At 46.5% G+C, this 22,481-nt stretch overlaps 1 protein-coding gene across 3 annotated transcripts in view; it reads right to left on the bottom strand.

Annotated features, from left to right (window-relative positions):
• dnah5l (dynein, axonemal, heavy chain 5 like) overlaps window positions 1-22,481 on the bottom strand; it is a 618,296-nt gene that overhangs the window by 300,612 nt on the left and 295,203 nt on the right. For all 3 annotated transcript variants that reach the window (XM_070881289.1, XM_070881290.1, XM_070881291.1), the window contains 6 exons: window positions 7,117-7,251; window positions 5,676-5,865; window positions 5,187-5,404; window positions 2,843-3,154; window positions 2,318-2,407; window positions 1,992-2,228 (listed from right to left, as the gene is read on the bottom strand). In XM_070881289.1, the coding sequence (XP_070737390.1) occupies window positions 1,992-2,228; window positions 2,318-2,407; window positions 2,843-3,154; window positions 5,187-5,404; window positions 5,676-5,865; window positions 7,117-7,251 (1,182 nt within the window). The remainder of the gene's footprint in view (window positions 1-1,991; window positions 2,229-2,317; window positions 2,408-2,842; window positions 3,155-5,186; window positions 5,405-5,675; window positions 5,866-7,116; window positions 7,252-22,481) is intronic.

The following is a 22,481-nucleotide window of genomic DNA, read 5'->3' as shown; positions in this document are numbered from 1 at the left end:
ATAAGTTTCCTAAAAATGCCCGTCAGTTTCCATTTTGTGCCAAAATGGGCGATATATGGGCGTTATACATAATTTCAGCGGTAAAATGGACGTTAAGTGGGCGTTAAGCATGCAAAAAAAAGTGGAGGTTCTAGCCCCAAGGCTAGAATATTTACCCCTCAATCAACATCACTGAAAACAGATATCTAGTCATTATCACATTACTGTGGGATCTTACTTTGTGCAAATTGGCTGCCGCGTTTCCTACATTACAACAATAACTTCATTCCAAAAGTATTTTATTGGCTGTAAAGCACTTTGCAACGTTCTGAAGTCTAAAAGGTGCTATAAAAATGCAAGGCTTTGTTTTCTTTCTTAAAGTGCTTCATGGCCCATGAATTATTTTTAAGTGTAGACATGATTGTTTTGTAGGCAAATGTGGCAGCCAATTCATACAGTAAAGTCCCACTAAAAGGGATGAGACAAATAGCCAGTTAATCTGTTTTTGGTGATGTTGTTTGAGGGATCAGTGTTGGGCAGGGCACAGGGTGAACGCCACTATCTTTTTCAAATTGTGCCATGGCATCTTTTATATCCATTTGAAAAGTCAGAGGGGGCCTCAGTTTATCATCTCTTTCAAAAGACAGCACCTCTGACAATAAGGTACTCCCCAATACTGCACTGAAGGGTCAGCCTAGATTATGTGATCTAATCCTGTAGTGGCATTTGAGCACACAACCTTTTAACTCAGAAGCAAGAGTGCGAACACTGAGTAAAAGCTATAATGACAATTACAATAAGAAAATAACATATGACATTTGTCAAGTATGCATTATTTTTCCCTAGTTAGAATTAGTTTTGTGAGACTATAGCTTGTCTCTTGTTTTATACTGTCCCATTCTAAACCCTCCCCACCTTGATGCACTTCCATGTTTCTGTAGACCTGAGGAGTTTACAAGTGCAAAATATACACCTTGGGTACAAATATTCTGCTTCCATATTGAATGGGAAGTTAACTGTCTTCTGTTTTGGATGAGCAAAAATTTTCTAGTTCTGGGTGAGCAGAAATTTTCTCCAATGAATATTGGGAGGACCGAAGCCGTTGTTTTTGATCCCTGCCTGAAACTCCGTTCCCTAGCCATTGACTCCATCCCTCTCCGCAACTTCTGTCTGAGGCTGAACCAGACTGTTCGCAACCTTGGTGTCATATTTGACCCTGAAATGAGCTTTCGACTACATATCCGCAACATAACTGAGACTGCCTATTTCCACCTCCATAACATCGCCCGTCTCCGCCCTTGCCTCAGCTCATCCACTGCTGAAGCCCTCATCCATGCCTTTGTTACCTCTAGACTTGACTATTGCAACGCACTCCTGGCTGGTCTCCAACATTCTACCCTACGTAAACTAGAGGTGATCCAAAACTCGGCTGCCCATGTCCTAACTTGCACCAAGTCCTGCTCACCCATCACTCTTGTGCTCGCTGACCTACATTGACTTCTGATTATGCAATGCCTCAATTTCAAAATTCTCATCCTTATTTTCAATCCCTCCCTATCTCTGTAATCTCCTGCAGCCCCATAACCACCACCACTGCGCCCCCCCCCCGCCATCCCGGGATGCCTGCGCTCCTCTAATTCTGCCGTGTTGGGCATCCCTGATTATAATCGCTTAACCATTGGTGGCCTTGCCTTCTGTTGTCTAGGCTCCAAGCTCAGGAACTCCCTGCCTAAACCTCTCTGCCTCTCTACTTCTCCTTCCTCCTTCAAGCCGCTCTTTAAAACCTACCTCTTTGATCAAGCTTTTGATCACCTGCGCTAATTTCTAATTATGCGGCTCGGTGTCAAATTTTTTATCTCATAATACTCCTGTGAAGCGCCTAGGAATGTGTCACTACGTTAAAGGCGCTATATAAATACAAGGTGCTGTTGTTGTTTATGCATCAGTACCTCTATCAACAACACTTGTAAGAGATGTTTTAATCACATTTCTTTTAATGACAAAATACTAACCCTCTTTGACCAGTGCTCCCAATGACCATCCGCACTGACAACAAATTCAAAGATAGTTTCTTCTCCTTCAGTCACTGGAAGCTGCAGTGATGCAGAATGATTTCGCAGAAAGCTTTCCATTTTAGCCCTGTCTTGCAATTCCAGAAGAGCTCCAATTGACCACATTACAGCAAAAATGAATAAGCGGGCAACTTGCTCTGGGCTAGGTTGCTTGTCTTCAATTCCTGGCAATAGACCCTTAAAAAAATTGACTTTCATTATTTACTCCACTTGGAATATTTATTGCAACAATGAAATATTCTTGTTTTACTAGACTATTCCATTACCTGCAGAAGGTCAATGGTTTGTTTAATGTACATGCATTCCAGAATTTCCATTTTTGGTATCACAGCAGTAAAGACAAAACTGATCAAATCCTTCAAAAAAGAGCAAAGAAAACATTATACATGATATTTACAAATATACCAAGTATTGTGGGAAAGTATACAATGAACTCAAATTCATGATAGAGTTTATTCTCATCAAAAGGAATTTGAAATTTATATTATTTATTAAGTTGTCTCAAAATTAATGTTAGATGATAGAAGCAGAACTAAATATAAAGATCCCATGCACGCCTCTTGATTACAAAGACTACAGAATTCTACCCCAGTGATATGGAATATACTATAGTGTAAAAAGTCCAAATTGTTTACGGACTGTGACATAATCATTAATAAATCATTGAAACAAACTGCTGAATTTGCATTACTGAAATTAAGTTGGAGACAATCAGATCAATATATGCAAAATGAAATATTTTAAAATGATGTAAAATAAGGCTATATAATTAAAAATAAAACTATGAATACCTGGAAAACACTATCAAAGCAGTTCCAAAGAAGATCAGACTGTGCAGTGGGTAATTTGTGAAGCCATGCTTTGAGCACAGGTCTCCAATCTAGCACTGATGAACTCATAAACACCATGCCATTTCGGGATACAGTGGCTGGGGAGGCATTGTCAATGTTATGAGGCTCAAAAACAATTTTACAGTTTACTGCCATTGGGATGCGATCACCATTCGCTAGCGTAAGAGTTTTGTTATCATCTAAAACAGAGTTAAGATTCTCAATCCAAATGGCATCTACAGGTCCATCCAATACTATCCATATGTGTTCACCCTGCAAGACAGGTATTTAACATAATTTCCTTGTCAATAGTTTTCTGGAAGTAAACAAAATCTTAATAATTATATTATATATGTGTATGTACATGTACATCCATAAATGTATCATTACAAATCTTGCATTTGTGCACCCTTATTTCCACAAACCTAACTTGCTGATGTCACGATTTTTGGTCACACACTTATTTTCAGCTTGACCATTTGTCAACCCCAGATATAAAACTTTGTACAGAGATTTTAAAAACCTTTACAAAACAAACAAACCTAGATGGTCTGAAAAGAACTTGACAGATACTACTGCTAGAAGATGAGCTGTTACTTTCCACTCCCTCCGCATCCTATCATATAATAGTACACCCAGCTACCAGACCACTCTAAGTACATACAAAATCTGTACATTTAGGATAAGTTTTCAGCGATAATGTAACTGCTGCAGATAGTTTTTAGTATATCTATACATATACAGCTATTATGGTACATGAGATTGCTGAGATCCTAACTAAACATTTTTCCAATCTTAAAACCAAATACAAGTGATATTTCTAAACTAATCATTCTTGTTTATACTGAGAGATCATTAATTTAGTCACAATTTGTTTTTAATTGTGTATTTTGGTTTGTAGCTATGGTTTACACTCAGTGGTTTATGGCTCACTGAGCTACTATGCAGATGTTTTTTGCTTTGATATAATCAAGACAGAAGAGAATTAATTTTATAAAGTATTCCCTCACAATGTTTGTTCTAGTTATTTTTAAGATGCTTATCATTAAATTAGCTTTCCTTCTAAAGACTTTTATTATAAAACAATTTTGGATCACATAGTAGTGCCATGACCATCACTATGGGAACCCCAAACTATTGAACAATTGAGTAAAAGGTCATATACATGTTCTATTTTTTAAACTTCTAGAAATAGAATACATATCAAATAAACTATTCATATTACACCCCTATAACTTATGGTGACATATTTTGTGTCAAACTTGGCTCCCAAAGGCATATCTTGTTTCATCATCATAGGCAGTCCCTTCGAATCAAGGAAGACTTGCTTCCACTCCCAAAGTGAGTTCTTTGGTGATTGAACAGTCCAATATGAAAGCCACAGACTCTGTTACAGGTGGGACAGATATTCGTCGAGGGAAGGGCTGGGTGGGGCTGGTTTGCTGCGAACTCCTTCCGCTGTCTGAGCTTGACCTCTTCACGCTCTTTGCGTTGACACTCAAAGAGCTCAACGCCTTCCTAGATGCACTTTCTCCACCTTGGGCGGTCTTCGGCCAGGGTCTCCCAGGTATCAGTGGTGATGTCGCACTTTACCAGGGAGGCTTTGAGGGTGTCCTTGTAATGCTTCCGCTGCCCACCTTTGGCTCGTTTACCATGAAGGAGCTCCGCATAAAGCATTTTCTTAGGAAGTCTCGTATCTGGCATGTTAACTATGTGGCCTGCCCAGTGAAGCTGATCGAGTGTCATCAGTGCTTCAATACTGGGGATGTTAGCCTGGACGAGGACACTGATGTTCGTGCGCCTGTCCTCCCAGGGGATTTGCAGGATCTTGCAGAGACATCATTGGTGATATATCTCCAGCGACTTGAGATGCCTTCTATACATCGTCCATGCCTCAGATCCATACAGGAGGGTGGGTATTACTACAGCCCTGTAGACCATGAGCTTGGTGGTAGATTTGAGGGCCTGGTCTTCAAACACTCTTTTTCTCAGACGGCCGAAGGCTGCACTGGCGCATTGGAGGCGATGTTGAATATCCGCATCAATGTCTGTCTTTGTTGATAAGAGGCTCCCGAGATATGGGAAATGGTCCACGTTGTCGAGGACCACGCCGTGAATCTTGATGATTGGAGGGCAGTGCTGTGTGGCGGGGACAGGCTGGTGGAGGACCTTTGTCTTACGGATGTTAAGCGTAAAGCCCATGCTTTCATATGCCTCAGTGAATACATTGACTATATCCTGGAGTTCAGCCTCAGAATGTGTTTACATTAAATGAATGGACACCATGATGAAAGCACTAATTTACCTTCTTTCCTTTTAATGTTTTCCTCCATAGAGTAGAAAAAATACCATCTGTCCAGTCATTTGTAGCAACATCCAAGGTACCAAACATCTGGGAAGCTGTGATTGCCTTAGGGTTCATTCTCATTTCCTTGTGCGGTGCTCCACAGTCTGTCATTGCTTTCATTAAGATATTGATACACTTTGTTTTTCCAGCACCGCTAGGGCCGAGAGTCATCATACCTAATACAGGCACAACAGCATGTTTTACAAAAACATAGTTTATCACCAGAAAAACAAGAATACTCTTAACTGCATGAACTATATCTTTGAAAATCATGCATTCATTAAAACTGCATTTTTTTAACTTTAAGTGGTTATTGGCAGGATAGTAGATAGAAAGCAAATTTGATCATAATTTTGTCCGTTATTTTTTAAATGTCTGCTGAAAATTTGCCCATTCCTTGCGATTCGGGTATATTTTATTCCACCTTTCAATAAAATGCACCCTAACCATGTCGGACTCTTTGAGTTTCATAGAGTTGAATGAGCTTCAGGATCCAGGGTGGATGGTAGATAATCCCTGCGTCTACGGTTTGCTTCTCAATAGCAGCTTCCAGTTCGGGGTAGCCAGCTTTATCCAAGGTAATTCCAGGAAACAGGTCATTAATCAAACTCATGAACAAAGGTTCATCTTCATCCACCTAAAACAGAATAAATATTTCGTCATTGTAAAGTGTTTTCTCCTGTTAATCTGTTTTTTCAGAGCTGGGTTGCACACAAACATACACGCATAGGAATTTGGATAGATAACCCCCCCAAATTCTACATCCCAACAATTATTTACCACCTATATAAAGTAACATATGCTAACAATGGAAAAAAATATATACGGTGGGAGGGGGGATTTTCATGTCACTATTGCCCTGTTTGCACTTAAAAATGGGACTGTAGAGGAATCAAAATTAAGCGCAGGTACCTGTGCTGACTTACCACTATGTTAACGTCTATCCCCATTTTCAGTTGGACCTGCATCCTAGTGGCCAGAGTTCCCGTCGGTAAACAGACAGGGAACCTCATACATATATGCAAATAGAGGTCCAATGATGCAATTAATTGTCAACGTCATTCATATCTGCCCATCTGATTACTGCTACTTCCAGCTCCTGCCCACCAATAATGGGTGATACAGGTTAAGAATTACCATTTCCAGCAATGCATAAAGGGATCCTCAACTGCTCTCAAATTTTCTGAGACATTTTTCTTGCACTAGTTTGTAAATGTTTTTCCAATGGCTGAAGGGTCAATAACCAAAGGACACTGATTTAAGGTGACTGGCAAAAGAAACAGGTGACAGAAGGAAAAACCTTTTTATGCAACAAGTTGTTAGGATTTGGAATGCACTGCCTGATTAGGTGCTGGATACAGATTCAAAGTAGCTTTCAAAAGTGAATTGGATGAATACTTGAAGGAGAAAAAATTGCAGAGATATGGAGAATGTGCAGGGGAGTGGGACTAACTGGATTGCTCTTTGAAAGAGCTGGCAAAGACTCCATGGGCCAAATGGCTTCCTTCTGTGCTGTGCTGTACTATTCTATGATTCTAGATGAGGGTAAAGGGTAGGTGGGGCTCTTCAGCCTTGGTTGAAGTCCATCTAGGAGAAGATACCCCAAAGATAAAAACCATGAGAAGGCAACAGGAAACCACCTAGTAAATGGCTCAGGAATCTCATGTGTGAGACTTAAGTTAGGACCTGTCCTCGGGCAGAACACAACGGACAGACGGCACTGAATATGCTATAACTTGAATCAAACAATAGTCTTTTACTTTAAATGCATGGTGAACAACACCCATACATTGATTAGATCCACCTATTGTAACAGTGCAATTAAAAATCTTTGAATCAGAGCATAAAGCCATCACTTCAAGATGTAAATCTGTGACTGTACACATACCAGTTTAGACAGATTCATGTCACGCAGAACTCTCATGACCACTGTCTTCTCCAGTTCAGTTGGATTTGATCTCTTGACAGCACCCAGTGTTCTCAGTACAGACAGAATGTTACGCAAACCAAAATCATAGTGCACCTGCCAATATCGGATAATATTATACAAACAGCAATAATGAATGTTAATGTTATACAGAATAAGCTAGACCAGCACGAGAATACAAGGGGCCCGAAATTGGTCGACATACCACCCACTATCGCCCACGTACCACCCAAAAATGCGATTTTGGTCAGAAAACACCTACATACCGCCGACATACCGCTCGGTGGAATATTCATAATTGACATACCGAGCGGTATGCACACTGTCCGCCGTGCAGGACTGCCCACATACCGCCCAAAAGGTTATCGCATACTGCCGACATACCACCGGAGCTGCATACCATCCTGGAAAAGGTGGTTTTACGCGGGAATGGGCGGAGTGCACATAGCTGACATTTTGGAAATCGGGAACTCTCAGCTAAAGTTGCACCTCTGTATTTCAGAGGTAAACAGTGACTTTACAGTGCGATTTAGAGTGGAAAAGGTATGTTTATTGGTACTGAGTAACTTATTAAGATAGAAGGCATTTTAGTTATATTTTTTTCATTGAAAAATATTGTGGAGATTTAAAAAGAATGGGGCCTGTACTATCTCAGCCTGTATCACTGACTACCTGTCTAATGGAGGAACCAGATGTGAGAAGGTTTATAAATGAACGTTTTGCTTGAATGTGGAGAGTTGTGTTTTGGGACCCTGATGACTGTTACCCCAAAAGTTTGAAACTGTACAAGAGAATGCTTAAATTCAATTCAAACATTCATGTAAAAATGTCAAAAATATACAACAATTTTAAAACTTTGTAAAACTTATAACTGTAAAACAACTGTAGCAACTTTAACAACTTTAATAACAACTTTAACAAAACTTTAACAACTTTAATAAACTTTTACAAATCAAACTTCAATTATTCAATGAACAAATACAACCAAAGACCCTTTACTGTCCTCGACCACGACCTCTGCCCCGTCCTCGAGCACGTGCTACACCACCCTTGGGATTATTTCCCTTTCTTACTCCCGTCCTTCCCTTTCCCACTGCCCCTGAGCCCGGACCTCCCTGTAGTGGTACCAAGCTGGCATGCACCCCGAACGCTGTTGCTGTCGTTGTGGGGGGTGGGGGGGTCAGACATTGCAGCAGCAATAAATGGGGCTTCAGGAGAAGCTCGTGATGTGAAAGGCACGGCTTCAGGGTTGGAAGATGATGTGAGCTCCCCACCCTCAGGTGCTGTCGACCTGACTACTATGGCACGGAGGGGTTCCGCGCCATGTCCCGATGCCGTCGATTACAGCATGGCTTCGACAGCGTTGGCAATCCGCTCCATCACGGTGATCATACACGACATATCCTCCAACTGCCGCACTGATACAACCGCGATGTTTGCGGCTATCGTAGTCATGGCCTTGAGCAGCTCTCGACCTATGTCGACGCTGGCCTGTGACAGACGCACCATGTCCTGGTACACGCTTACAGCAACCGACCTTTTCTGCACCAACCTCCGTCACTGCGGCAAAGGTGCTGCAACACTGCGGGTGCGTTGCTGCACACCACTTGGTCCCGCAGAATCAGAGGAGCCATGGGGGGATTCCCTGAATACAGATTCCGTGGTGGAGGATGTTCCAGATGGCCCACATAGAGCTGGTGTATCCTCCTCCGTTTCCACCCCACCTCCACCTCCACTGACTCCAGGATCAGTGGCTCTTCCTCTCCCTTATCTCTGCCAGTGGTGAAGTCGGGAGAGGGCTGTGTGATGCCAGTGGTGGAGGCAGAGGCACTGTAATCTGGTCTCTGTGTGCCGGTGTAGTGTGAATCCTCCTAGTCTGGAAGTACAAAATAACATTTAAAAAAGCTTGGCATCAGGGGAGGGGTCAGGGTTACATGAGTACATAGTACAGTGACTTATCGCAGTCTTACTTAAATGTCCACCACTGCTGCAGTGCTGCATTACATATCGCAGACAGTCAATACATATATGCATTGCGTTACATGCACCCAACATTGCAGTACATCACATGAGGCCAACATTAAAGTGCAATAAACTTACATTACATATCAGGCCAACATTACAGTTACAGTTACATTACATGACATGAGGGGACCACAACGCAGACTGGATTGTATTCAACTTACCATCCTGTCACCATCATCAACATAGGCAGTCCCTTGAAATCGAGGAAGACTTGCTTCCACTCTAAAAGTGAGTTCTTAGGTGACTGAACAGTCCAATACGGAAATTACAGTCTTTGTCTCAGGTGGATAGATAGTCGTTGAAGGAAAGGGTGGGTGGGGTGTCTGGTTTGCCACACGCTCTTTCCGCTGCCTGCGCTTGCTTTCTGCATGCTCTAGGCGATGAGATTCGTGGTGCTCAGTGCCCTCCCGGATGCACTTCCTCCATTTAAGGTGGTCTTTGGCCAGAGACTCCCAGGTGTTGGTGGGGATGTTGCATTTTATCAAGGAGGCTTTGAGCGTGTCCTTGAAATGTTTCCTTTGCCCACCTGGGGTTCGCTTGCCATGTAGGAGTTCCGAGTAGAGTGCTTGCTTTGGGAGTCTGTGTCAGGCATGCGAACAACGTGGCCCGCCCAACGGAGCTGGTCGAGTGTGGTCAGTGCTTCGATGCTGGGGATGTTGGCCTAATCGAGGACATTAAAGTTGGTGCATCTGCCCCCCCAGGGAATTTGCAGGATCTTGTGGAGACATCATTGGTGGTATTTCTCCAGCGATTTGAGGTTTCTACTGTATATGGTCCACGTCTCTGAGCCATAAAGGAGGGCAGGTATCACTACAGCTCTGTAGACCCTAAGTTTGGTGCCAGATTTGAGGGCCTGATCTTCGAACACTCTCTCCCTCAGGCGGCTGAAGGCTGCACTGGCGCACTGGACGGGGTGTTGAACTTCGTCGTTGATGTCCGCCCTTGCTGATAGTAAGCTCCTGAGATATGGAAAGAGGTCCACGTTGTCCAGGGCCGCTCCATGGATCTTGATGACTGGGGGCTGGTGCTGTGTGGCAGGGTCAGCTTGGTGGAGGACCTTTGTCTTACGGATGTTTAATGCAAGGCCCATGCTTTCGTACGCCTCGGTGAAGATGTTGACAATGACTTAGAGTTCAGCCTCTGAATGTGCACAGACGCAAGCGTCATCCGCATACTGTAGCTCGATGACAGAGGATGGGACGGTCTTGGATCTGGCCTGGAGGCGACGAAGGTTGAACAGTTTTCCACTGGTTCTGTAGTTTAGTTCCACTCCAGGAAGCTTATTGAGTGTGAGGTGGCGCATTGCAGTGAGAAAGATCGAGAAGAGGGTTGGCGCGATGACGCAACCTTGTTTGACACTGGTCCGGACGCGGATTGGGTCTGTGATGGATCCGTTGGTCAGGATCACAGCTTGCATGTTGTCATGGAGCAGACGGAGGATGGCGCCAAACATTTGGGGGCAGCCGAAACGGAGGAGGACGTTCCATAGTCCCTCGCGGTTAACAGTGTCAAAGGCCTTTGTAAGGTCAAAGAAGGCCATGTACAAGGGTTAGTGCTGTTCCCTGCATTTCTCTTGCAGTTGTCGCGCCGTAAAGATCATGTCCATTGTACCTCATAGTGGACGGAATCCGCACTGTGACTCTGGGGGGAGCTCCTCAGCTACAGTGAGAAAACAGTTGAGGAGGACTCTAGCGATGACTTTCCCAGTGGCTGACAACAGTGAGACTCCTCTGTAGTTGCCGCAGTCGGACTTGTCCCCTTTTTTAAAGATGGTGATAATTACTGCATCTCTGAGATCTCCTGGCATGCTCTCCTCCTTCCAGATGAGAGAGATGAGGTCATGCATTCGTGCTAATAATGCCTCTCTGCCATACTTTAGTGCCCGCAGCATGGATTCCATCCGCTCCCGATGCCTTGTGGTTCTTGAGCTGACGGATGGCCTTTTCTACTTCGTGCAGTGTTGGGGTTTTGCCAAGATGGTGGCGGGTGGCATGCCACGGGATGGAGTCGAGGACACTCGTGTCAAAGGCAGAGTCTCGGTTAAGGAGATCTTCTAAGTGCTCCTTCCAGCGGGTCCTGACTGCCTCGGTGTCCTTGATGAGTGTCTCCCCATTCTTGGCCAGCAATGGGGTGGGGCCTTGGGTGCTTAGGCCATAGGTGGACTTGACTGCGGTGAAGAATCCTCGCACATCATGGCTGTCAGCCAGCTACTGAATCTCCTGTGCTTTCTCCACCCACCATCTATTCTTTAGGTCATGGGTTTTTTGTTGGATCTCGGCCTTAAGCCGTCTGTAAAGCTGCTTTGCTGCTCCCGAGTTGGGCTGTTGTTTAAGGTTCAGAAATGCCCTGCGCTTGCGATTTATTAGCTCTTGGATCTCCTGGTCATTTTCATCAAACCAGTCCTGGTGTTTCCTGGTTGAGTGACTGAGCGTCTCTTTGCAGGCATTGGTTATGGTGGCCTGGAAGGCAGACCAAGCGCTGTGGGAACTCTGCGTCTCGGGGTCAAGGGTCGCCAGGTTAGCAGTGAGACGCTGGCTATTTAGAGCTCTCTTAGCTGGGTCTTTGAGTGCCCTGGCATTGATTTTTCTGTTGCACTGCTTCTGCTGCTGTCGCCGCTTTGGGGCTATATTGATGTTGATGACGGAATGGATTGGGCGGTGATCCGTCCAGCAGTCGTCAGCTCCTGTCATGATGCAGGTGATGCGCACATCCTTGCGAACCCTGGCTTGAACGATGAAGTAGTCGAGCAGGTGCCAGTGTTTCGAGCGAGGGTGTTGCCACGATGCCTTGTACTTGTTCCTCAACCGCGAGGGTTTATGGAGCGAACTCCTCCATTTTGGATGCCCCCAAAAGTTCGTCACCATCCTCCGCCTGCTCCACGACGACATGCAGGCCGTGATCCTTACTAACGGATCCATCACAGACCCAATCCATGTCCGGACCGGGGTCAAGCAGGGCTGTGTCATCGCCCCAACCCTCTTCTCAATCTTCCTCGCTGCCATGCTCCACCTCCCAGTCAACCAGCTCCCCGCTGGAGTGGAACTAAACTACAGAACCAGTAGGAACCTGTTCAACCTTCGCCGTCTCCAGGCCATGTCCAAGACCACCCCGACCTCTGTCGTCGAGCTACAGTACGCGGACGACGCCTGCGTCTGCGCACATACTGAGGTTGAACTCCAGGACATAGTCGACGTATTTACTGAGGCGTACGAAAGCATGGGCCTTACACTAAACATCAATAAGACAAAAGTTCTCACCATCTTGTCCTCACCGCACAGCACTGCCCCCAGTCATCAAGATCCACGGTGCAGCCCAGGACAACGTGGACCACTTCCCTTATCTCGGGAGCCTCCTATCAACAAGAGCAGGCATTGACAATGAGATCCAACACTGCCTCCAGTGCGCCAGTGCAGCTTTCGGCCGCCTGAGGAAAAGAGTGTTTGAAGACCAGGCCCTCAAAACTACCACCAAGTTCATGGTCTACAGGGCTATAGTAATACCTGCTCTCCTATATGGTTCAGAAACATGGACCATGTACAGTAGACACCTCAAGTCGCTGGAGAAATACCACCAATGATGCCTCGGTAAGATCCTACAAATCCCCTGGGAGGACAGACGCACCAACGTTAGCGTATTCATCCAGGCCAACATCCCCAGCATTGAAGCACCGACCACACTTGATCAACTCCGCTGGGCAGGCCACATAGTTCGCATGCCAGACTCGAGACTCCCAAAGCAAGCGCTCTACTCTGAACTCCTTCACGGCAAACGAGCCAAAGGAGGGCAGCGGAAAAGTTACAAGGACACGCGCAAAGCCTCCCTGATAAAGTACAACGTTCCCACTGACACCTGGGAGTCGCTGGCCAAAGACCGCCGTAAGTGGAGGAAGTGCATCCGGGAGGGCGCTGAGCACCTCGAGTCTCATCGCTGAGAGCATGCAGAAATCAAGCGCAGGCAGCGGAAGAAGCGTGTGGCAATTCAGTCCCATCCACCCCTTCCCTTGACAAGTGTTTGTCCCACCTGTGACAGAGACTGTGGTTCTCATATTGGACTGTACAGCCACCTAAGAACTCATGCTAAGAGTGAAAGCAAGTCTTCCTCGATTCCGAGGGACTGCCTATAATGATGATGATGATGATGATGACTTGTCCCTCTGGCGGAACAAGTTGTTGGTAAATGACAAGGTCATGTTCTAGGCATTTTGTCAGGAGCAGGGTACCACTGGAGTTGGTTTTCCTTACCCCCTCTCTGCCAATCACCCCTCCCCAGAGATCTGTGTCCTTACCGACCCTGGCATTGAAGTCGCCGAGGAGGATCAGTTGGTCGTCCATAGTGACGTGGACAGGGATTGTTTGAGGCTGGAGAAAAATCTCTCTTTGGCCTCATCTGTTGCGTTGAGTGTTGGGGCATACGCATTGATAACTGTGGTGCACTGGTTCCAGGATAGGGTGAGTCAGAGAGTCATGAAACGTCAGCACGGAGAGTCTCTGAGGCAGTCGACCAACTCGTTCTTGATGGCAAAACAAACTCTGTGGAGGCGGCGTTCTTCCTCTGGTTTGCCTTTCCAGAAGAAAGTGTAACCTCCACCTTGTTCCTTGAGCTGGCCTTCCCCTGCCCTCTGGGTCTCACTTAGGGAGGCGATGTTGACATCGAAGTGTCTATGTTCCCGGGCAACTATGGCAGTGCGGTGTTCTGGTCTGCCACTATTAGATTTTCCATGAGGGTCCTGACGTTCCAGGTCCCGAACTTAATTTTGAAGGGTGGGAGATGCTTGTGAGTTCTTTTAACGTGGGGTGGCCATTGCACACCGGCTCCCACACGGGCTTAGCAGAGCAATGTCTTGGTCCAGTGGCAAGGGGTTCCAAGACAACTTGAGATCAGGCACTACTGTTATGAGCTTAGTTGCCTACTGCGAGATGCGAGCCATAAGCTCGGCGCTGAGCATCCTATGTGAGTGGGTCAGCTCCAATGCCAGTGATGGCACAGTTGCTATCCCCAACCAGGGACAGGGCACGGATCTCGATTTCAGTCAGAGGCTCTTGGGTTATGGGTCCTTCCCCCGTACGCCGCTGATCGGCTGCTATAGCAGATGTTTTCTTCTGCAGAAATAAAGTAAATGAAAGTAAAAATCTTCAATCCATTTAACATCACACACAGACACACACACACATTAAAACACTGCGTTGATCCTCTTGTCATTGCCTGAAAGCATGAATACATCGCCGTAGCTTTAAGATAAATAAAAACATCTGTGTGACACTGAACCTACATTTACATGATGCTTGCACATGGGAGGGTGCATAAATAAAATCATTACTTACTCTTGCGACCCTCACCAGGTTGTCCACCTCTTACAGCACCTTTCCCCGGTCCAGTGCGTACTTGCGTACTTGTGGAGGAGACAGCCTCCCCGATCTCGTCCCATATCCTGTTGTACTCCTTTGGGGGGGGGGGGGGGAGCTTTCCATGACCACCCTTCGTTAGCTCGGAGTACTTCTCTGTGATATTCTCGAGAAGGGCAGGTAACTCCGCCTCGTCGAAGGCGGGCGCCCTCAACCTGCCGTTCTTCTCGATGTTCTTGCGCTTGGATTTTTTCTTTTACCATTTCCATAATATTTCTGTTGTTATGACTTTTGCTTTATAAAATATGTCTTCTTATCCTTCAAATTGTAGAATTATTAGTTGTTATGAATATTTTTTAACTCTGCAATGTGTTTTCAAAGTAACTGCCCGTTGACCAGCTTGCTGCTCCTTCTCACTCTGTCTCCCTCCTCTTCAACTCACTGTGCATGCGCGGGGGACCCCTGGCCCCCGAAATTGCAGGTAAAATGCTTCTGTACAAAAAAACGGAGAAAAAAAATTGCGCATATGCAATTCAGTGCCGCACCATCCATCGAAAAGAAAGTCGATCTGGATCGACTACTAGGTTACATACTGTCCGCTGTAGCCCGCTGACATACCGCCGAAAAAAATTTTACCAAATTTGTCCTCTTTGGTCTCGGCAGTATGCCGGTGTTTTGAAATGACACACCGCCGGCATACAGCCGAGAAATGGGTGGACCTTATGCATTGACCAATTTCGGGGCCAAGGAAGCCAGTGTGTAAATTTGTTACCGCATTTCCTACACTATAATAGTGACTACACTTCAAAAGTGCTTAATTGGCCTTAAAGCGCCTTGTGATGTCCTGAGGTCATGAAAGGTGCTATATAAATGCAAGTCTTTCTTTCACTTTAAAGACTTTCAAATAAAAAGGTATTCAAAGACCTGTTCTCAGCTATTAAATGAGACAAAGTTGATACATTCTTATTTAATATTGATTTACAAAATTTGTATTGATTGACAATTGAGTGGTGGAACAGTAATGCTGTGTGAAACCTATATGAGGAACTATAAGCTCAGATGTCCAGATCTGTTGGCAAAGCACACTAAATGGTTTGATTTGTTATAACTGCCATGTTACAAAACTTCCAAAAAGAAAACAAAGGAAAGAAAGACTTGCTTTTATATAGCGTCTTTCACAACATGTTAAAGCGCTTTACAGCCAATTAAATTGTCATGTATTCTACTGTCATTGTAATCCATGCATAAACTGATCTAAGTTGTACACCGGGAGAACACTGACCATTAGGTGGTGAACATGTGGGAGAGACTCCTAACCTGGACTTTCAGGTATAAAAGGGGAAGCTCCACCCATCTTCTCCACTTCAGTGCTAGCTAATAAAGGTTACTGGTCACAGAGTGACCTTCTCTCAAGTATGGGCCTCGTGTGCATTTATACTATATAATAAGGACATATTAATGGCGACGAGAAACTGGGATTCAAACCACGCTAGCATGGCCACTAGCAGCACAGACGAGAGGTACTGTGTCGGTGATGATTGGGACAATTTTATTGAGAGACTACAGCAAAGTTTCATCACCAAGGAATGGTTGGAACAGGATTCGGCTGATCAGCAATATACCTGCAAAAATTGCAACGTCAGCGGTCACTTGGCGTGTATGTGCAGGAAGCCTGCAGCCAGGTTGATGTACAAGGAGGACGGGCCCGATGTAAGCCCTACGACGCCAAATGAACACTGGAGAAAATCGCTGGAAGTTGAAGTTCAGCGAGTTCATGAGGAGCACATATACAGTTCATACATCAGGACGCCACCGATAATGATGAAAGTGCTCCTCAATGGCATCCCAGTATCAATGGAGCTAGACACGGGGGCCAGCCAGTCCCTGACGAGTATCAAACAGTTCGACAAGTTGTGGGCGTCCAAGGCCAGGAGGCCAAAATTATTGCCGATTGACGCACAGCTACGGACATATACAAAGGAGATCATTCCAGTGCTAGACAGCGCCACGGTAGTCGTGAACCACAAAGATTCGGAGAACAGATTGCCACTCTGGATTGTCCCGGGGGATGGTCACGCACTGCTGGGGAGGAGTTGGCTTGCTGTCATGAACTGGAAATGGGACGATGTCAATGCAATTTCTTCTGTGGAGCGAATATCATGTTCACAGGTCCTGGACAAAGTTGACTCACTATTTCAACCCGGCCTTGGCACTTTCATGGGGACCAAGGTAGTGATTCACATAAACCTGGACGCCAGGCCAGTACACCACAAGGCCAGAGCGGTGCTGTACGTGATGCAGGAAAAGATAGAAGGCGAATTGGACCGCCTGCTGGGGGAAGGCATCATCTCGCCAGTCGAATTCAGTGACTGGGCGAGCCCGATTGTGCCGGTGCTCAAGGCAGATGGGTCAGTCAGGGTATGTGGTGACTACAAGGCCACCATTAATCGGGTGTCACTCCAAGACCAGTACCCGCTACCGAGAGCGGAGGACCTCTTTGCGACGCTATCCGGTGGCAAACATTTATCAAAATTGGACCTGACCTCAGCTTACATAATCCAGGAGCTGGCGAGTGAGTCGAAGAAGCTGAGCACCATCACAACATACAAGGGGTTGTTTAAGTACAACAGATGTCCATTCGGGATTCGCTCGGCCGCCACGATCTTTCAACAAAACATGGAAAGTCTCCTCAAGTCGATTCCAAGGACGGTGGTTTTTCAAGACAACATCCTCATCATGGGTTGAGATACTGAAGAACACCTCCACAACCTGGAGGAGGTGCTATGCAGACTGGACCGGGTAGGTCTGCGACTGAAAAAGGCGAAGTGCGTCTTCTTAGCTCCAGAGGTAGAATTCCTGAGGGTAGCAGCAGACGGGATCAGACCTACTGCATCCAACACGGAAGCGATCCAGAGAGCATCCAGACCTCGTAACACGACGGAGCTGCATTCGTTCTTGGGGCTCCTGAACTATTTTGGTAACTTTCTTCCCAAATTGAGCACGCTGTTAGAGCCGCTACACGTGCTCCTACGCAAAGGTCGTGAATGGGTCTGGGGGGACAGCCAGGAAAGGGCTTTTGACAGAGCACGCAATTTGTTATGCTCCAACAATCTGTTAACACTATATGACCCATGTAAGAAACTTGTGTTAATGTGCGATGCGTCGTCCTATGGGGTCGGGTGTGTGTTGCAGCATGTTAATGCCAAGGGTCAGTTACAGCCGTTAGCTTATACCTCCAGAAGTCTGTCCCAGACAGAAAGGGGCTACGGGATGGTAGAAAAGGAAGTGCTTGCATGTGTATATGCAGTAAAAAAATGCACCAGTACCTGTTTGGCAGAAAATTTGAGCTGGAGACAGATCACAAACCCCTAACATCCCTTTTGGCTGACAACAAGGCCATAAATGCAAATACATACATAAATGCGCATACAGAGGTGGGCACTCATATTAGCCGCCTATGACTATACAATTCGGCACAGACCGGTGCACTGAAAAATGCGCCGATGCACTCAGCAGGCTCCCACTAGCCACCACCGAGGGGGCAACCAAGCATGCCTACTATGGGGAAACCAAGTAGTCATGACCCAGATGGGCAGAGAGGCGTTCATCCGAGAACTTCACAATGAGCACCTGGGCATTGTCATGATGAACGCAATTGGCAGGTTATACGTTTGGTGGCCAGGGATAGATGCAGACCTGGAACTTTGTGTTCGCAGGTGCAACACGTGTGCCCAGCTGGGCAATGCGCCCAGGGAAGCCCCCCTTAGCCCCTGGTCCTGGCCCATCAAGCCATGGTCATGCATCCATGTGGACTACGCAGGTCCTTTCATGAGAAAAATGTTTTTGGTTGTAGTAGACGCCTACTCCAAATGGATCGAGTGTGACATTCTCAATTCAAACACATCCTCTGCCACAGTAGAAAGTCTACGGGCAATGTTTGCCGCCCATGGTCTACCGGACGTCTTGGTCAGCGACAATGGCCCGTGCTTTACAAGCATTGAATTCCAGGACTTCATGGCAGGAAATGGTATCAACCATGTCAGAACAGCACCATTCAAGCTGGCCTCAAACTGCCAGGCGGAACGAGCAGTGCAGATAATCAAACAGGGGATGCTCAGAATCCAAGGGGATTCCCTACAAAGCCGCTTATCACGCCTCCTGTTGGCCAATAGATCCCGACCACACTCGCTCACAGGGGTTCCACCCGCAGAGCTGCTAATGAAAATGATGCTCAAAACCAGGTTATCCCTTATACACCCCACCATGAAAGAAATTGTTGAGAGCAGACGCCGGTCACAATGTGACTACCATGACGGGAATGCGAGGGCGCGATGTATTGATGTCAATGACCCTGTCTTTGTCTTCAACTACGCTGCAGGGCCCAAATGGCCCGCAGGCACTGTGATTTCCAAAGAGGGGGAATAGGATTCTGGTAGTTAAATTTACCAATGGACAAATCTGCTGCAAACATGTGGATCAAACAAAAAGGAGGTTCAGCAACCCCATAGAAGAAACAGAGGAATAGAGGAAGTACACGATGTACAGTTCACTCCACCACAGGTGACCGAACACCGGAACCAAGTGGAGGAGGGCCCAGTCACTGTGGGCAGTCCGGACAGGCCTGAGGCACCGCAAACAGCAGACACTCAGGCCAGCGCCCAACAACCGGAGCCCCAACTCAGGCGCTCTACAGGGGAGCCACTAGAGAGATTTAACGTGTGATCCAATAAGACTTTGGTGGGAGGAGGTGATGTCGTGTATTGTACTGTCATTGTAATCCATGTATAAACTGACCAAAGTTGTACACCGGGAGAACACTGACCACTAGGTGATGAACTTGTGGGAGACACTCCTAACCTGGACCTTCAGGTAAAAAAGGGGAAGCTCCACACATCTTCTCCACTTCAGTGCTGGCGAATAAAGGTTACTGGTCACAGAGTGACCTTCTCCCAAGTATGGGCCTCGTGTGCATTTATACTGTATAGTAAGGACATATTAGAAATACTTCTGAAATAAGAACATAAGAGCACATAAACATAAGAACATAAGAAATAGGAGCAGGAGTAGGCCATTTGGCTCCTCGAGCCTGCTCCGTCATTCAACAAAATCATGGCTGATCTGATCATGGACTCAGCTCCAATTCCCTGCCCGCTCCCCATAACCCTTTACTCCATTATCGCTCAAAAATCTGTTTATCTCCACCTTAAATATATTTAATGACCCAGCCTCCACAGCTCTCTGGGGCAGAGAATGCCATAGATTTACAACACTCAGTGAAGAAATTTCTTCTCATCTCAGTTTTAAATGGGCGGCCTCTTATTCTAAGACTATGGGCCAGACATTTCCTAAAGGCCCTCAATGCCCGCTAACGTTCGGCTAAAAAAGCTGGCGAGAATTTCTATTTCAAAGTTTAAAGTAAGTAAAACTAATCGCCTGCCAAGAAAATGGGCATTGCACACTCATTGTCGGCGGTTTTCTTGGCGGGTAAGTGGAAAGTTAACCAAATGGGCGGTCGTTACCGGAATGGACAGTAAGTACTAAAATTTAGTCCGAGGCAACGGTTGGGCCTAGGGAGGGGGTAAAACTTGAGAAAAAAATTTTCATAAAAAAAAATTAAAACGTTCAAAGCATTCCCAAGACAGTTTTAACCCTAATCACCATTTTAAAATTTAAAAAAATTAATTACAAAACCTTTAACTTGCCTTTCTTTGCAGGGACCCCCTTACCACCCTGTAAAAGCAGCTTTTACAGGGTGCTTCTCTCGGCGATCTGGACATCGGCGGTTGAGGCCAAACTTACGCCCTGGCGGTTGTTCTCGGCATTGTACGTGGCCGGTTTGGTCCCAGCGGGCAACTTTAGATGTGAGTGATAATGTTAAAAAACTTATGTGGAAACTCTTGCCGGGCGGAAAACCAGCTGTAACGCCGAGAAAATTGCTGACAATGAAACTGAAAGTCTGAGCCATAGTCCCCTAGTTTTAGTTTCCCCCATGAGTGGAAATATCCTCTCTGCATCCACCTTGTCGAGTCCCCTCATTATCTTTTAAGTTTCAATAAGATCACCTCTCATTCTTCTGAACTCCAATGTGTATAGGCCCAACATACTCAGCCTATCCTGATAAGTCAACCCCTTCATCTCCGGAATTAACCTAGTGAACCTTCTCTGAACAGCCTCCAATGCAAGTATATCCTTCCTTAAATACGGAGACCAAAACTGTATGCAGTATTCTAGGCATGGCCTCACCTGTGGTGTCCCTGCACCTTACTACAATTTTACACGAGGCATGTATTGCAGGCACAGTCACTCTATGACCTTAACCTTTATTCCCAGGACCAAGGGTATGACCCTGGGTATGACCTCCCCTTTTATACCTGGAAACCCAGGTGAGGAGTGTCTCCCACAAGTTCACCCCCTGTGGTCAGGGTGTACATTTCTAGGGTATAAGTACAGTGTACAGTAGTTGCATGAAGGTTACAGTTACATGAAGATTACTATTGCATGATGGTTACATACATGACATCACCTCCCCCTTACATCTTTTTGTGTCAAAGGTTAAGTCTTTCAGGTGGTCAACGCTCTCTCGTGGAGCGCCACAGTTGTGGCTCTGGTGGCTGAGCCTCGGCATGCGTCTCTGTCACCTGAGGTGATTCCGGCCTGTCCGGGCTGGCCACAGGGACTGTGCATGCTGTGGACTGTCCTTGTTGCTCATCCACTGGCAGTGGTGTGGGTGACATCTCATGCTCTTCTTCAGGTTCCTCCGTGTCTATGCTGAACATTTTCTTTACTTGGTCCAAATGTTTGCGGCATATCTGCCCATTGTTTAGTCTGACCACTATGACCCTATTCCCTTCTTTGCCAATTACTGTGCCCTCAAGTCACTTGGGTCCCAAAGCATGGTTAAGAACAAATACCGGGTCATCTATTTCAATACACCTCCCCCTTGAGTTTTGATCATGGAGCTCTGTTTGGGACTGGCGCTTGCCCTCAATAATGTCTGCCAGGGCTGGGTGGATGAGGGACAGCCGCGTTTTAAGCGCGCGTTCCATGAGGAGTTCCACTGGCGGGACTCCCATGAGCGAGTGCGGGCGGGACCTGTAGGCCAGCAGGAGGCGCGATAGGCGGTACTGAAGGGAGGGTCCTTGGATGCGTAGCATGCCCTGTTTTATGACTTGGACTGCACGTTCCGCCTGGCCATTGGAAGCCAGCTTGAACGGTGCTGTCCAGATGTGTTTGATACCATTGCCCGACATAAACTCCTGGAATTCATGGCTGGTGAAACATGGGCCATTGTCGCTGACCAGGATGTCCGGCAAGCCGTGGGTCACGAAAACTGTACGCAGACTCTCCACAGTGATGGATGTCGTGCACGAGTTTAATATGATGCACTCGATCCACTTCGAGTATGCATCGGCAACGATCAGGAACATTTTCCCCATGAACGGGCCCGCATAGTCTACGTGAATACGTGACCATGGCCTGGTGGGCCAGGACCACAGGCTGAGTGGGGCCTCCCTGGGGGCATTGCCCAGCTGGGCACACGTCTTGTACCTGCGAATCCAGTGTTCCAGGTCTGAGTCAATCCCCGGCCACCATACATGTGACCGGGCAATGGCCTTCATTAACACGATGCCAGGGTGCTCGCTGTTGAGTTCCCTGATGAACGCTTCCCTTCCTTTCTGGGGCATGACTACCCAGCTGTCCCATAGCAGGCTGTCGGCTTGGATGGAGAGCTCATCCATCCGTCTCTGAAACGGTCTGACTTCCTCGGAGCACGCCCTGTGTGCGGGTGCCCAATCCCCAGTCAGGACACATTTCTTTATCATGGATAGGAGGGGGTCTCTGTTGGTCCAGAGTTTGATCTGGTGGGGGAGCCTGCGGTGTCAAAAGCCTCAACGGCCATGACCATCTCGGCGCTCTGCTCCGACGCCCCCTCGGTGGTGGCCAGTGGGAGCCTGCTGA

The sequence above is a fragment of the Pristiophorus japonicus genome, chromosome 5 (assembly GCF_044704955.1).
Source record: "Pristiophorus japonicus isolate sPriJap1 chromosome 5, sPriJap1.hap1, whole genome shotgun sequence".
In the NCBI taxonomy this organism is placed as follows: Eukaryota; Metazoa; Chordata; class Chondrichthyes; family Pristiophoridae; genus Pristiophorus; species Pristiophorus japonicus.
Note: the sequence above shows the minus strand (reverse complement) of the source record. Positions and strands in the feature narration are given on the sequence as shown.